This window comes from Gekko japonicus, unplaced genomic scaffold, assembly GCF_001447785.1.
Source record: "Gekko japonicus isolate JY-2015 unplaced genomic scaffold, Gekko_japonicus_V1.1 scaffold1288, whole genome shotgun sequence".
Lineage (NCBI taxonomy): Eukaryota > Metazoa > Chordata > Lepidosauria > Squamata > Gekkonidae > Gekko > Gekko japonicus.
In genome coordinates, this window is record NW_015163127.1 from 337,675 (window position 1) to 354,589 (window position 16,915).

At 44.1% G+C, this 16,915-nt stretch overlaps 1 protein-coding gene across 1 annotated transcript in view; it reads left to right on the forward strand.

Moving 5' to 3' along the window:
• Window positions 1-266: 266 nt before the first annotated feature.
• Window positions 267-16,915, forward strand: part of INPP5F (inositol polyphosphate-5-phosphatase F) — a 65,738-nt gene continuing 49,089 nt past the window's right edge. The window contains exon 1 of the mRNA XM_015406918.1: window positions 267-578. Coding sequence (XP_015262404.1) covers window positions 482-578 — 97 coding nt within the window. The 5' untranslated portion in view covers window positions 267-481. The remainder of the gene's footprint in view (window positions 579-16,915) is intronic.

Genomic DNA, 16,915 nt, shown 5'->3' on the forward strand with positions numbered 1-16,915 from the left:
CGGGGAGGGGGGATGATTGGTGGGCTATGGTCACGAGTGCACGAAGACGTTGAAACTTCTACTCCCTCCGCCTGACCTCCTCTACGTTACCCCTCCGCCGCTCGCACTTGTGAAGGCAGGCCTCCAGAGGTACGCTATCACTTTAAAAAAAAACCAGAAGGCCGGGCGGATGAAGTCACGTGGCCGGTGGTTTGCGTGCCGGAACCCGCCGGCTCGGCCGAAGCACCAACAAGGAGCGGCGGTAGAGTCAATAGAGGCAGGGAGGGAAGGAGAGGAAAGGTGGGCAGAGGCGGCGCGCTGCTCGTGCGCGTCCCCGCCACTCTCCCAGAAGCGGCAACAGCGGCAGTAGCAGTCGGCGCCTGTGAGAGGTTCAGCGGCGGCGCTGCCGCTGCGGGGAGCGCGCAGCGTCCCTTCTCCGAGGCCGGCTGAGGCGCGGTCCTCTCTCCTTCCCCCGCCGCCCCCTCTTCTCCCTGGCCCCAGCATGGAGCTCTTCCAAGCCAAGGACCACTACATCCTCCAGCAGGGCGAGCGGGCGCTCTGGTGTAACCGCGCCGACGGCAGCTTCCAGCTCCGTCCCGGTGAGTCGGGCCAGCGGGGCGGGGACGCCTGAGGGAGGCTGGCGGCTAGGTGAGGGAGGGATCATGGGGTCCATCGCGAGGAGGAGGAGGAGACGACGAAGACGGGGGGTCCTTTCCCCGGGCAGGTGGGAAGAGGCACAGTCTCCCTTTTTTCTGTTCGGGTCATTCTGGGGGCGGCCCTCGGCGGGTGGTCGGACTTGGGGGCGGTTGTGGGGGGCGGCGGGGGCGCACCTGTTTCGGGGCTGGCTGGACGGACTGTGCAGGCAGGGGGATGTGGGGCGCTCTCGCGGGTGGGAGGAGCTGCCTGGGATCGGTTCAGGTGGGCAGGCGAAAGGTGAGGGCTTCTGAGAGGAGCGAGAGGAAGTGGCTGGCAAGCCCGGTTCCTCGAAGGAGAGGCCTGGGACGGGCGAGGCGTCGTGTGCTGGGCGCGGTGGGGGCATTTAGGGACGGGGAGGCTGTTGGCTGGGTCATGCAGCAGGCAAAGCGGTTAAGGCGTTTTAAAGCCGAACAGCCTAGTCCAGGGTAGGATTTAGTGCGTTGGAGTGCACTTCATCAGATGTTGTCGTTACAGTGCTATCTTATGCAGAGTGTGACTCTAGTCCAGTGATGGAGAACCTTTTAGAGACCGAGTGCCCAAACTGCGACCCAAAACCCACTTATTTATCGCATAGTGCCAACATGGCAATTTAACCTGAATACTGAGGTTTTACTTTAGAAAAAACAACTCATACATTAACTTAAGATGATCCAAACAAAGTAAGGAAAGCAATCCCAAATGCTTTCATTTACTTAAAATTCTTTGGCAGAGAATTCGACACTTTAATGATGGTCTGGGCCTGGCTGGGGTGATGGCATGCGTGCCCACAGAGAGGGCTCTGAGTGCCACCTCTGGCACTCGTGCCATAGGTTCGCCACCACTACTCTAGTCCAAATCTATTGATTTCAGTGGCATTACATTTGAGTAATCTACCCAAGAGAAATTCTAAGATGACTTGTGTGTGTTTGGATATTTGGGCAGGCCTTATACATTATACGGACAAGTCCTAATAGTTCAGTTAACAGCATCCTAAATTCATTGATTCAAATTCAAGTATGTGTTTGATGGTGGAAAGTGCTGCTACATTGAGTTTGGGGCATTATTGCACTTGCTGGTATAATACATTAAGTTTGCGCTGTTGGAAGCATTACTCTTTTCTTTCTTCTTCCTACAGGTAATGTGTTGCTTTGCATGTCATTTCATTTCACTCTTTTCAGGATGTTTCCTGTGGCCTGCTGTGTAGGTTAGAAGAGATTAACATAACTTGCATGTAGGTACTCTGTGGGGATTGAATTGGACTCTCAGATGCCTTTAAAATGCGCTTAGGCTGGCGCATCATGCCATACATGAGGATTTCTACTCCCCCTCTCCAGTGTTATAGTTCGTTTTAATGTAAAGATATGATTGCAGCATTTCTACTCCTGTAATAGGAAAGAAGGTAGAGGTTCTTTCTCAGGTAAACATTTAGCACATACATGTTCTTTGTTGATTTAAGGAATGGATGAGTAAACTAGTTGGTGGGTGTGATTAGTTTATTCATGACACCTTTGGAGCAGGCAGTTTGACAGGGGTTTGTGAAGTAGATTAAAGCATACTACTGTAGTACTTGATGATCTGTAACTAGAGGTGAGTAGTGTAGTGGCCAAGTTTGCAGATGACACAGAATTCTTCAGAATGGTGAAAACTAAGGCTTACTGTGGAGAGCTCCAAGAGGGTCTCTACAAATTGAGTGAGTGGGTGTGTGACAATGTGGCAAAAGCAGTTCAGTGTTGGTAAATGTGAGGTGATGTACACTGGGACAAAGAATCCCAGCTTGAAGTGTAGGCTGATGGGGTCTGAACTTGCTGAGACAGAGAAGGAAGAAAGATCTTGGGGTCATAGTGGATAGCTCAGTGAAAGTGTCAACCCAGTGTTCTACAGCAGTGAAAAAGGCAAACTATATGTTAGGAAAGAGACTGAACATAAAACAGCTGATTTTAATGGCCTTGTATAGATCTGTGGTGTGACCTGTTTTGGAATACTGTGTACAGTTCTGGTCACTATGTCTCAAAAATGACATCCCAGAGCTGGAAAAAGGAACAGAGGAGGGCAACCAAGATGATTAGGGGGCTGGAGCACTTTCCCTATGAGGAAAGGCTGAAGAGTCTGGGACTTCTCTGTTTAGAAAAAGAGATGATTAAGGGGAGATATGACAGAGATTTATAAAATTATGCATGGGGTGGAGAGAGTTGACAAAGATAATTTTTTCTCCCTCTCCCAAAATACTAGAACTCGAGGGCATCCAAGGAAATGCTACTTTGAACAGAGAGTGATTCAAATGTGAAATTTCCTGCCAGGGGATGTAGTAATGGCACAGAGAGTGATTAAAATGTGAAATTTCCTGCCATGGGATGTAGTAAGGGCTACAGGAATAGACACATTTAAAAGGGAACATTCATGGAGGGTAGGTCTCTCAGTGGCAACATCAGAGGAAGGTATCAGTCTCTGTGCCCTGTTGTTGGCTCTCTAGAGGAACTTGGTTGGCCACTGCGTGAGACAGGATGCTGGACTAGATGGACCACTGGTCTGATCCAGCAGGGCTGTTCTTATGTTGGGGAAGAAATGGGGGGCAAGTAGCATGCAGTTACTTGCTGCAAGTAGGGCAGGGGATGACCATGAAGGGTGAGAGTGGTGTTTTTCATGAGGACAGGCTAATTGGAAAATGCCTCAGTGAAGGTGACAGATCACAGTGTTATCTGAGCATTTTGGTAATCGTCATGTAGAATTGTGTGTGGGTTGGATGCCTCTAAGATAGAACTGGTTGGGAAAAGGCTGATGAGAAAGTGTGCTTTTTCACAGTGTCCTATAATTGAAGGAATTAATGAAAAAATGGTTGTTCCATTTAGGGTCAAGCTAGATGTGTTGAGTCATCCAGTTGTATTTAGATGTTGACTCATACATTTGTAAAGGTGGGGTTAGAGGTGTTTTTTTAAAGTACGGTATGTACGGATCCTCATCTTCTGATTCACTTCGGTTTAGAACAAGGCTGGGAGTATATGCATCAAACACAGAGCAGAAAGGTAAGGTGAAGGAGGGGGAAAGGTTTAGCCCCACCTCACTTATGTGCTCTGTTTTCTGGCATATAGATCCCATCCCAAGTTACATTTTAATAGTGAGTACATGTCTAATTTGACACACTAGGATATTGTTTCAGTGGTTTGGTGTCAGAGTTTGTAAATTTGATTTAAGGCTGCGGTGGCTCAAGTGGTTAAGACGCTGAACTGCAGGCTGTGGAAGGTCGGTAGTTCAGCAGTTTGAGACCCGAGTGTGCCGCATGATGGAGTGAGCTCCCGTCTCTAGTTCCAGCTCCTGCCAACCTAACAGTTCGAAAGCAAGAAATTGCAAGTAGATAAATAGGTACCACTTCAGTGGGAAGGTAACAGCGTTCTGTGCGCCTTGGTGTTTAGTCATGCCGGCCACATGACCACGGAAATGTCTTCGGACAGCCCTGGCTCTTTGGCTTTGACACAGAGATGACCACCGCAACCCTAGAGTCGGATTTGACTGGCTTTCGAGCAAGGGAACGTTTACCTTTTAAGCTTGCTCAAGAAGGCAGGCAGGCAGGTGGTGATCCTGGCAATTAGAGTAAGGTTACATGCTGGCAATGGTTGCTGTTTTTCCTGAGACAGTTACAAATTCAAGATTTCTGATTTGCTTCTAGAGGAGTTAAGGCTGTGTTCTCTTTCTACAATAGGAAGACTTTACTGGGCATCTTATTCCTGGTGAGTGTCTTGAAGTCATGACATTAGAAGGTGGGATGCATGTTGAAGTAACCAAGCACCCATTCTTCTTATTCCTGTGTAGAGATGTTTCTTGCTTTGGTGAGTGTTACACACATTTTCTCTGACATTTGGTTTTGCATTAATGAAATTATTCAAATAATACCCAAATATTGTTACCAAGTAGTGGTGGAAAGTGCTGTGAAGTCACAGCCCGCTTATGGTGATGACCCTGTTGGGTTTTCAGGGCAAGAGATATTCAGAGGTGGTTTACCATTGCCTGTCTCTGCATAGTGACCCTGGATGTCCTTGGTGGTTGCCTGTCCAAATACTAACCAGGACTGGCCATGCTTAGCTTCTGAAATCAGAAAAGATTGGGCTATCCTGGGCTATCCAGGGTGGTGGTTGTTATCCACAGAGTGTTCTGTAAAGCAAAGAGGTAGTTAATCTACTGGTGAAACAGAGATGAGTAGCCTTCAAGTTTTGTGTGTAGGAAATGCTGGGTTTTCTCAGTGAAAAGACTATTAGTGCCGTACATTGGACCAGTTTACCTCAACATTCTGCAGAGTTAGGAACTGCTGTGTTTTATTCTGAAGTGTCCTCTCCATTTGTGTGTATCAACAGAAAGGCCCAGAGGCCTGCCTGGGATTCTGCACATTCTGTAATGCACTGGAATTTATGTTAGGTGTTCAAGGATTCTTCAGCAGACAGGTCAATGAAAAGTGTTTCCTAAAAGTGGGACGTTTGAAAACCACAGTACAGATGATGTACCATGCCAGCATTCTGAGAAACTTAGCTTTCTGATTTTTACACTACAAGGCTTTGTCTCTTTGAATTAAACGATGTTGTGATTGTCTGATAAGGACTTTAACTTACATGACAGCATGATGTGATTAGGACATAGGAGTCCAGGGGGACTGCCTTGAAATGGTTTTCCTCCTTTCTCCATGGTCAGGGACAGAAAGTGGCACTGGGCGAGAGGGTCTCCCAGCGGTACTCACTAGAATGTGGAGTGCCACAGGGGGCCATCCTCTCGCCAATGCTATTTAACATCTATATGCGCCCCCTCGCCCAGTTAGTCTGGAGTTATGGGCTGGGTTGCCATCAGTATGCCGATGACATTCAGCTTTATCTGTTAATGGACGGTCATCCATCCTCCGTTCCTGTAAATCTGGCTGAGTGGTTAAGATGCTGAACTGCAGACCGGAGGGCGGTAGTTCAGCAGTTCGAGACCTGAGTGCCGCAAGACGGAGCGAGCTCCTGTCTCTGGCCCCAGCTCCTGCCATCCTAGCAGTTCAAAAGCAAGAAATTGCTAGTAGATAAATAGGTACCACTTTGGTGGGAAGATAACAGCGTTCCATGTGCCTTGGTGTCTAGTCGTGCTGGCCACATGACCATGGAAATGTCTCTGGACAGCACTGGCTCTTCGGTTTGGAAACGGAGATGAGCACCACATCCCAAGAGTCGGATTTGACTGGCTTTCGAGCAAGGGAAACCTTGGATGCTGTGGCTGGATGGTTGTGGCAGATTCAATTGAAGTTAAATCCATCGAAGATGGAGGTCCTGTACCTGGGTCATGGGGGGGGTTGGAGGTGGGCACCAGGCTTCCCACACTGGAAGGGACACCTCTGGTGTCGGCTCAGTCGGTGAAGAGCCTGGGAGTAACACTGGATACCTCCTTACCTATGGAGGCCCAGGTTGCTGCAGTCGCCAGATCTGCATTTTTCCATCTTAAGCAGATCAGGCTATTGAAGCCCTATCTCGCCCCCCAGGACTTAGCTATGGTGACCCATGCAATGGCCACTTCCAGGCTTGATTACTGCAACTTGCTCTACAGAGGCTTACCCTTGAAGCTGATCTGGAAATTACAGCTGGTACAAAATGCGCGTTTGCTGACGTTGATGTCTGTGCAGGCTCTTGTACAGCATGTGCTCTGTCAGCTGCATTAGCTGCCAGTTGAGTACCAGATTCATTTCAAGGTGTTGGTAATCACCTTCAAAGCCTTATATGGCCTGGGGCCAACATACCTAAGGGACCGCCTCTTCCCATATACGCCTTGGAGAGCGTTATGCTCTGCGAGTCAACATCTCCTGGTGATCCCTGGCCCAAAGGATGTCCGCCAAGCCTCGGCCAGGGCCTCTTCCGCCCTGGCCCCTACCTGGTGGAACATGTTCCCTATTGAGATCAGGGCCCTGCGGGATCATCTTCAATTCCGCAGGGCCTGCAAGATGGAGCTGTTGCATCAGGCCTTTGGCTGAGGCAGTGGGTGTCCACATATGTCCCCCCCCCCGGGGTTGCGGTCTCCCACCCACTGATAACCGGCCATACTTAGTTACATCAATGGGACAGATTTTCCCTATGGCAAGTATGACTACTGTGTTTATATGTTTTAATGTGTTTTACATTTTATTGTATTTATTGAAATGCTGTGACCCGCCCTGAGCCTGTTTACGGGATGGGCGGGATATAAATGCAAAAAATAAATAGGATTGGGAAGTTTTTGGTTCACATCTAGCTCTGCCCTAAAGTTCATTGGCAGTGCAATCTTATGACTGTTTACTTATACGTAAGTTACATTATGGTCATGGGACTTACTTCTAAGTAAGTGTGCATAGGATTGCTCTGTGAGTTACTTTGGATCAGTTAATATTTCTCCGTTAGCCTAAATTTGTGGGTATCAAGTAGCTGGTTTGGTGTAGTGGTTAAGTGCACAGACTCTAATCTGGGAGAACCAGGTCTGATTCCCCACTCCTCCACTTGCGTCTGCTGAATGACCTTGGGCAAGCCATAGTTCTGACAAGAGCTGTCCTTGAAAGGGCAGTTCTTGAAAGAGCTCTCTCAGTCCCACCTACCTCACAGGATGTCTGTTGTGGGGAGGGGAAGAGAAAGGAGTTTGTAAGCCGCTCTGAGACTCCCAAGTGAAGGGCGGGGTATAAATCCAGTCTCCTCTTCTTCTAGGGAAACCACCTTGAAAAAGGGAAGAATAAAAATTTAATAGTGTGTTCAGTCTTTGGTCATATTTTCAGGAAATTAAGTTGTACATGTTTTGAGGTATTGTAGCAAATTTGAGAGTGATTTTTCAAAAATACGTAATTAGAACAAAGTAGTGATCTGTGCTCTTTTTTCCAGTATTTGTCAACTCAATTTTATTATAAGGTGTTGTCTCATTGCTTGGCTGCAGGCCTGTGTTTCCCTTTGCACTGATATAGAGATATAGAGAATGTTTCCACTCTGTCATATGAGGGATATGGTGGCCAACTTGCTTTCTACTAGGGAACTAGGAAATGCATTGTAAACAGTTCTTACTGATTTGCAGCTTAAATGAGCTTATCTAACTATTGCACCTGTCAATCAAATTCAGATGCAATTATATATTTGTGCATCAGCCACTCCCATAACTCTTTGTGTTTTTCAGGTCTATATCCAGTCAGATTTTATTATTTTTTATCATTGTTCACAAACATTGTGACAGTGGAATGTAAGCGAGAACTTTCATTGTTCCATGGTGATCTAATAGCACGAAGAATATACTAGAGCTAGAAGGGGAGACATGGTCGCACTATGCAAGTAACAGATACAGAAGTGTCTTAGTTCTTTACAATGGTAGCTTTTGGTTTCACTTCAGTTTCTACTAGGCACACCTATAAACTAAATGGCGGATGTAATACATTGAATGTATATGATTCATTTTTCATGATATAAATACTGTGGTTTCTAAGCTTGAACTTATATGATGAATCCTTGTAAAATGTTATTCCCATTTACTGCTGGTAAATGCCAGCCCTCTTTTTCCTTCCTTCATTGTTTTTTGAGTAGCAACATATCAGTATAATCTTTTTGTGTGCTCACTGATACTAAAATGAGCTTTTTATTTATATGCTCAGAGAAATCATGTGGCAGAATTTCTCCTGCTGCAGATTACAGAAGGTGATAAAACGTTTGAACTTTTTTCATGTGGCAACTTCCTTGCCTGGAGAAAACTGGCAGTATATCAGGACAATAAGAGGAGTAGGCTAGCCATTTTTCACTTGTGCAGACTGAAATACTTTTAACTATAGGATACAATGAGTGCCCTATGAAATTGCCCACTAATATGTTTGTCGCCTGCCTGAGTCTACGTATGAAAGTTGTTGCCAAAATAGCTTGTCCTTGGGCTTACATTATCAAGGTTTGTATAGGCAACTATAGTTTTCTTAAAGGAAGAAACATGCAGTTCTTGTCACTTAACAGAGTCATAAAATGTGTGTCATAAAATGTAATGCCAGGTATTGGAGATATAAACTTTATAAAGGACACAAACACAAATAAAAACATGCTTGCAATATTTTGTTTATTTAACAGAGTCTGGTAACTGACACCTCTTGCTCTGAATTATTGCATCAAAATGTCAGTTCTGTTGCAATCTTGAGTATGCTGTTCCGGTGTGTATCTGTAAGGTGCAAACCTACAATGACGCAGCAGCAGAACTGGAAGAAGCAGCAGAAGACAGGGGGCCTGATTCGGCCCTCGGGCCACATGTTTGACACACATGATCTAAGGGCTACTACTCAAGGTTAATGTCTCAAATAGAACTAGACTGAATTTAGAAATGTAGTGTGATGTCACATTATGTTTGCTTAAATTATGGTGATAAATGGTTTACTCTTAATTTGGCAAACATTTAGGAGAGAATAGAATGGCTATGCTGCATAATACCTTTGAGGAAAACCCTGCCTAGGTGTGGTGTTTAATCCAAACTTCAAATGTATTCTTACAGACAAATGTTTCCCATTATTATGTTTAATGGGATGTTCTCTTTAGTAGCCTGGCAGGTATACAGATTTTGCTGTCATGAAGCTCACTTCTGTGGTGACTGAATGTGTTTTGAGGCAAGTACAATTCTATTTGTGTCACATTTACTCATCATCAAAGCTACATGTCAAAAGAACAGCTTGAAAAATGGTGCTGTATTTGAAGAATGTTAGTAAAGGATTTTAAAGGCATTTAACAGTAATTCTTTAAACATCTGAAATCACCACATAAAACTGACTTTAGTTTTGTGTTTTTAAGATTAAATTTAAGATTAGTAGAATATTTTTGCTTCTTAACAGCTGGTGTATAGGGTTGTACTTTTGCAATTCTTTTAAGGAGTGCAAATGATTTTCTCCCTTGCTCTGTATAGTAAGGATGTTCACATTAAGTAGTAGTGAAGGTTGTCCATTGAAATAGGAGCTGAGCCCTTTTCTTGTTCTCTACAAGTGCATTTAAGAATGTCCTTAATGGCTGAATAGATTCTCACACCCGTTATTGACAGTGGGTTGTATCCTATGTCGCACCAGCAGAATGTGCTGGCACAGAATACATATTTCCCCCGTTTCTCCCATCAGCCACCTATGTGGACTAAACTATGCAGAATGAATGGCTACAGTGAGGATGAGGAAATGGCCAAAGCTGCCAGTGCATCTTATATGCCTGGGAGAAGCTGCCTTTTGCCAATGGAAAGGAGGCATGGAATCCAGTGCATTTTGTTTAGGACACACAATGACATCTTCATGTAGTATGCAATTAACTTGGGAACTTGCTCCCACAAGACATAGTAATAGATTTTAATTTAAATTACTTTAAAAACCATTTGAATTTACAGAAGATTTCTCACAGCTGTTAGCTATAACAGCAAAACTTCTATTTGGAGACAGACTGCCAGAAATGTGTGTGTGTGTGTGTGTGGGGGGGCTTTAGGTCTGTCTTGTTAATTTCCCAGAGACCACAAAAAGAATGTTTGGAAGACAATTCCAGACTCAAAGGACTGTTGGTCTGATTCGGCATGGTTGTCTTTATCAGTACAACTCTCCTATAATATTTTTAAAGCAAAACAGAAGCAAGTGGGTATGTGCATACCTTGAGAAACTGGTGTACTCATCAAACCTCATATCTGGATTTCAGAAAGTTGTCTCACTGATATTACTAGGACTTGATTGGCTCAGATCTGTATGTCCTTCTTAAAATACAAGTTCTCCTTCCTTAAATGGTTTTATGGCTGAATCTGAATTACATTTTTCATTGTTCTTTGGAAATTTTATTATAAAGTGCAATAACATATGTGAATTTCTGTGTAGTTTGCCTTTTCTCTTTATATTTATGCTGTTACTAAGACATTGTGCATATACAGCTTGGGAAGTAGGAGGCGGAGAAAAGCAATAGAAAAAACTCTGATGCTTTAGTACTTCAGATATTTCTTCTTTCCAATATTAAAATCTCTAGTATGGTTCGTTACGGAATAAGCATACAGTTGATGTAACTTATGGCTTCATTCTAATAAGTATAGCCACAAACAATACCCACCAAGGGAAGACCATCTACAATTCACAGCTATATGTGCTCCAAACTGTATATTGCATTCGTTGAAATACAAAGAAAGGTTAGTGGTCACAACCCAATAGAGTGCATAGACATTGATCCAACAGATTGCTCATAACAATTAAACATAGTTTACAAAAAGAACATTTTTCAAAACCAACAGTAGGCTCTTCTGTAATTCCATACATAGATAGTGTCCATAGACCTCCAAACAGAAAATAACTGCAGCAGAAGACTCCCACGGTGGAAAAAATAACAGCTGGATGCCTCTCCCAGGTATAAATCAAGATGTTTCAGTGATCTTCAACAGCGGCTGGCAAAACGGAACTGTGAAGCAATTATAAATATACATAGAAAGACAAGATTGATTGTATAATATATATATCAGTTGAAAAACTTAGAAAAAAATGTCTTACCCCGATTTCCAAAATAACATGGACACAGCTCAATAGCTTCAGTGGAGTCCTAGGTTTCTCTACAAGGCAACCTGCCATGCAGGATCTAACCATATACAAACCAATTGCAGTACAGTTTCTTAAAGTGGACCCATCATTCGAATAAGTGGCAAAGTGCCAGCACTTGTTTGTTTCACCTCTTTGTTGCAGAGCTGAACCAGTAGCATCAACTGATCTATATAACTTGTCTGAGTACAATAGGGATCAGTGTACCAACGTTGCTGTCACCAGCAGTATTTAAAAGAGCATTTGAATTGCAACTGTATAAGCTTTTGTCTGCTGATGGTTTGTTCTTCCCAAACTGTGTAATTGCTAATCTTACCTTGAAATAGGGAAAATATTTTATTCCGGAAAACCTAATTGAGGTGATATGCTCAATTTAAGCCTAAGTATCACTGCTTCATGTCCCTAAAACTTGTGACTGATACGCAAAGAATAGCAGTCCATGGATCCTTTTGAATTACAGTGAAAACAATTACCGTATTTTTCGGACCATAAGACGCACCTGACCTTAAGACGCACCTAGTTTTTAAAGGAGGAAAACAGGGGAAAAAATATTCTGAACCTTCGGTCCATAAGACGCACTCACTTTTCCTCCCACTTTTTTTGGAAGAAAAAGTGAGTCTTATGGTCCAAAAAATACGGTATTTATATAAAACATAACTCATTTGTCTCTGGGAATTTTTAAAACTGCTTTCATTGGAGACCACAAACTACCAAACTGGATATACGGGTGGGGAGGAGTACACAGTATGTGTTCAGATTGTATTTATTCTGGATGTGCATTGTTGTCTCTGCAGTACTTGACCTTATCGGCTGTGGAAAGAAATCCGCTAGCTACATTTTATGATAGATCTACTTATATGCAAGTTATTTCTGTGAAAAATTCACCTCAGATGTGGGGAGAGGATTATTCAGGTTTTCTGTAAACATAGATTTTGAAAAGCTAGGCTTTCCTTTGCAGCTACCAAACAAGGCAAGAGCCTGAAATACGAACTAGGAACCCATGGACAGAGTCTGGGTCTTAACCTGTAGTTTAACCATTTAAGACTTTGGGAAACCTGGAGCCCTCTTGAGGTACAGAAGAGATCAGGAGAGCCTAATTTTGACACCTCCATTTGCTAGAAAGTACAAAGTCTCTAGATTAGTGTGGCCTGTAGAGAATACCAGTAACCTGTCCTTTCTGTTATTGCTGGTCAGCATAGAAGTATCTGTCTAATGAATTCTAGCCATAGACAGTAGAGACTGTAAGTGGCAAACCTCTCATTCCTAGTCTGGATTTGAATATTGCTGTCCATAGCCCAGCCTGGTAATGTTCATTTGGTTGGTACTTGCAAGTTTCCAATGTCTGCCGGTGCTTTCTCTTGGTAATAGCTTCATAACAGCTTGGCAGTCCAATTCATGAGTTCTTAAAATCGTCATTGTCCTGAAAGGGCATATTCTGTTGATCAACGGCTAACCAGATGCATCTGCAAATTTGCAAGAAGAACATGCATCTGCAAATTTGCAAGAAGAACATAAAAGTGAGCTGCAAAGGTTAAGGTTTGGACAAGAAAAACGACTTGTTGAAAGTGCAGATTTGAACATCTATCTAATGCTCAACATGGTCAGATCTGTGGATACTTAAATGTGGAGACTGGTGCCATAAGCAGGCAAGACACAAACCTGAAAAATATGGCAGGTTTGCACAAAAGCCAGAAATATTTTTAAAGATATACTGGTGGGGTTAATCCCCCCAAATAAAAGACGCAGCACCTGTAGCTTTAAGAAATTAATACCCTCTGTGGCTGTTGCTAGACAACAGCACAGTATTACCAGCCTTCAAACCTTGGTTTCTGTCAGTAAAAAGCGGGGCTGTTTGAACCTTTAAGGGTGACTTATGGGGCCAGGCCTGGCAGCAACCCCTGGACTCCTTGCTACCACATGACTTTCATAACTTACTGAGGACTGGCTGCTGCTGTTCACCCGCAGTCATCCAACAAAAAACAGTGTGGTATAGTGGTTAGTGATTCAGACTAGGGTATGGAAAACCCAGGTTCAGTTCCACATCTTGCTATGGAAGCTCACAGGGCCAGTGATTGCTGTGAGGATAATGTGGAGAAGAGGATACTGATGTAAGCTGCTTTGGATTGCTATTGTGAGAAAAGGCAAGGGTATAAATGAAGTAAATAATAAAGCTGAACATGAAGGAAAAATAAAAGGTAGGTACAAACCCAATTAATTATATTATTTTTACTCAAAGTAAAAACATGCTTTAAACATAGGAGCATAAGCAGAGCCCTGAGTCAGACCAGTGGTCCATCTAGTCCTGCCTGTCTCACGCAGTGGCCAATCAGTTCCTCTGAGACTACATAATATTTCAAATGATCAGGGGCGTTACAATATCAGGCATTTTGTTCTCAATCCCTTTCCTAATCATCTCTAATTTAAGTATTTGCCTTTTTAAGTGCTGCAGCACACTGGGTTAGAACATAAGAGAAGCCATGTTGAATCAGGCCAATGGCCTATCCTGTCCAACACTCTGTGTCACACAGTGGCCGAAGCCCAGGTGCCCTCAGGAGGTCCACCAGTGGGGCCAGGACTCCAGAAGCCCTCCAACTGTTGCTCTCCAAGCCCCAAGAATACAGAGCATTACCCTGGAGGAAATGGCTACTTTGGAGAGTGGACTCCCTTGCATTAGTCTCCCTCTCCCAAATCTCCTGGAAGTTCCCAGTGGAGTTGGCCTCCCTAGTTGGGATGCTGGGCTCCAGTTGGTGAACCTTGCTGCCTGGGGAGAAGTGCAAGATACAGCCTTGGAGAAGCCTCCCAGGGCATCTGTGGAGCAGCCAGCCTCCCTCCCTCTTGTGGCAGAGGACCAGTTGGGCTGAGTGAGGGAGGTATGTCCAGTGTAGCGTGGCTGGGCTCCACCAGGGCTGTCCCTTCCCCTGGTTGGGAGGCAAATGTGTGATCGCGGCCTCCTTTCCAGTGAGTGTGATGATGTGATGCAACAGTGGAGGTGATGGCGAGGTGCATCCTCCACTTCCAGCCATGCAGTAAGAGGCTGCGGATGGGGTGGGGGCATGCATTGCCCTGCACAAGCCTTGGGACACCCGGCCCACCTGCTTGGGGGGCCTGGCCATGCAGCTCGCTTCCTCTCCCTGCAAAATAAAACTTTTAAGTGGCTGTGGTTCCTGCCTCTTTTTTACCAGACTAGGCAGCTGCTTCTCTCTCCCTACCCCTGGGAGTTTGCAGGCAGCTGGGATAGGAAGCCACTCATGTTTGGCACTGCAGCATCAAGGCTCCTGGCATGGAGAAAGGCCACGGGGCTCACACGCGTGGCTTGAAGGGGCAGGGCTGGCCGCCCTCCCAAATGGCCTGATATTTCCTTAAAGTCCTCCCACTTCCACAGCCCATTATTCCATAGTATTGGGGCAGTATACATAATGCACGACTTCTGTCATCTGGCAATAAAGGTTATGCCTGGTTGCTTGTGGGCCGGATAAGAGCCCTGGATGGGTTGGATCTGGCCCATGGGTCATATGTTTGACACCTCTGGTTTAAACAGTCTACAGCTGAATTTTATATTGCTTATGCTGATTCTTAAAGAACTTGGGTTGGATCCTGTGATTCATCAGCAGAAGCTGGTGATGGCTGCAAATCTTTCTCATGTTCTTCTCTCCTCAGCAGTTATGGGTCATATGTTTGACACCTCTGGTTTAAACAGTCTACAGCTGAATTTTATATTGCTTATGCTGATTCTTAAAGAACTTGGGTTGGATCCTGTGATTCATCAGCAGAAGCTGGTGATGGCTGCAAATCTTTCTCATGTTCTTCTCTCCTCAGCAGTTTTTTCTGACCCTGTGAAATCTTATTCTTGGTGTCACAGAACCTGCATGAAATAATAGCTGCGCAGGTGGTGAGGCTGCAGAGGGTGAGGTAAAATCGCCTTTTCTGTCACACCACACCAGCGCAGTGCTGCTGACAGAAAAGAGAGAGTGGTTTTGCCTCCTTCCCTGCAGGTATCAAAATGAGGGAGAGATCTGCAATCCTCTGATCTGCAAATCGCAATAATTAGCCCATTACTCTAATCTTTAAAGCCACTGATATCTTGTATCAGTGATCTAAAGAGCTGTAGAAATGCTTTTACACATCATACTAAATGGTACAGTACTTCTTGGCAGAATTATTTTTGTACTTGGTATTGGTGGTCTTGTAAAGTAGTCTTGACTGCAGCCTCAAAAGTTGTGCAAGTGAAAGATTCCCAGTTCTGGTATCAGTTGGTACAGTGCTATGAATTCAAGGTGGTTTACATATTCCATTATGGACAATGTGAAAGAGCTGGATGAAAGAATTATAACTTCCAAGTATTGCTGGGTGAGATGGCAGTGATGATTCAGTGTTAAATTCATGTGAAGTTTGTTGGATATTGTAGCTCTGCATGCAGGAGGAAATGGGAGGGAAAGGGTTAAGATAATTTTCTCACTCAGGTACAGTTGGCAATTGGTCCCACCCTCTCACTGGTTAGAGGTTGAATCTCTTCGGCTGTTGATTGTCTTCTGTTTCATCCTTTAGTAATCTTTTTACCCCTTGGTCATCCAAGGGTCCCACTGCCTCCCTGGCTGGTTTCCTGCTACTAATATGTTGGAAGAATTTTTTTATTATTAGTTTTTATGCTTTTTGCAATATGTTCCTCATAGTCCCTTTTTGCCTGTCTGATCACCGACTTGCATTTTATTTGCCAAAGCCTGTGCTCTCTTTTATTTACCTCAGTTGGACTAGTCTTCCACCACTTAAAGGAATCCTTCTTACTTTTTAGAAATATTTGTACCTTTCCTAACCTGTGGTATACATTTTATCTGAGCTTCTAGGATTGTACTTTTAAATAGTCTTCAAGTTTCCTGAAGGAATTCGACTTTCCTTACCTTTCCTTTCAGTCTCTTCTTCACAAGCCCCCACATTTGAGAGGTTACCCCTTCTAAAGTTAAATGTGGTTGTGTTGGTCTTTTGGCAACTCCCTATTTACATAAATGTTAAACTTAATAACATTATGGTCACTGTTCCCAACTGGTGCTATCACATTTACCTCTCTCACCAGGTCTTGGGCATTACTTAGGACCAAGTCTAGGATTGCTTCCCCCGGGTAGGTTCAGTGGCCATCTGCTCCATGGCACAGTCATTGAGAGTATCTAGAAACCCAGTCTCTTTCTCCTGACTTGAACACATATTGACTCAATCAATGTGTGGGTAGTTAAAATTATCTATTACAACACAATTATTTCATCTAGCTGCTTTCCTTAATTCTTTTGCTGTTTCTAAATCATCCTCTAACCTTTGATCTAACCCCAGAGTTAAGCTTCTTTTTGGGCACACTATTTCCACTAATAGCGTTTCTGTAAGTGAATCTATTTCTCGTATATTATCAGTCTTACTGGACTGTATACCTCACTCTGCCTCCAACCCTTCCCTTCCTTACCCTTCCAAGATAATTTATATTAAGGAATCACTGTATCCCACTGATAACTTCATCCCACCAATGCCCACAATGTCTATGTTCTCCTCTGACACTAAGCATTCCAGCTCCCCCATTTTACCTGAGACGCTTCTAACATTTGCATATAATACCTATAATTTCCCAGATGTGTTAGGCCTGCAACTTTCCTACTGTGGCCTCTTGACCTTGTCAGGCAGTCAGTATTGTTTTGTCACCCTCTCTGGCCAGTCCTAATACATTTCCCTCCAGAACTGTAAGAGTAACCCCTTCATCTCTTAGAG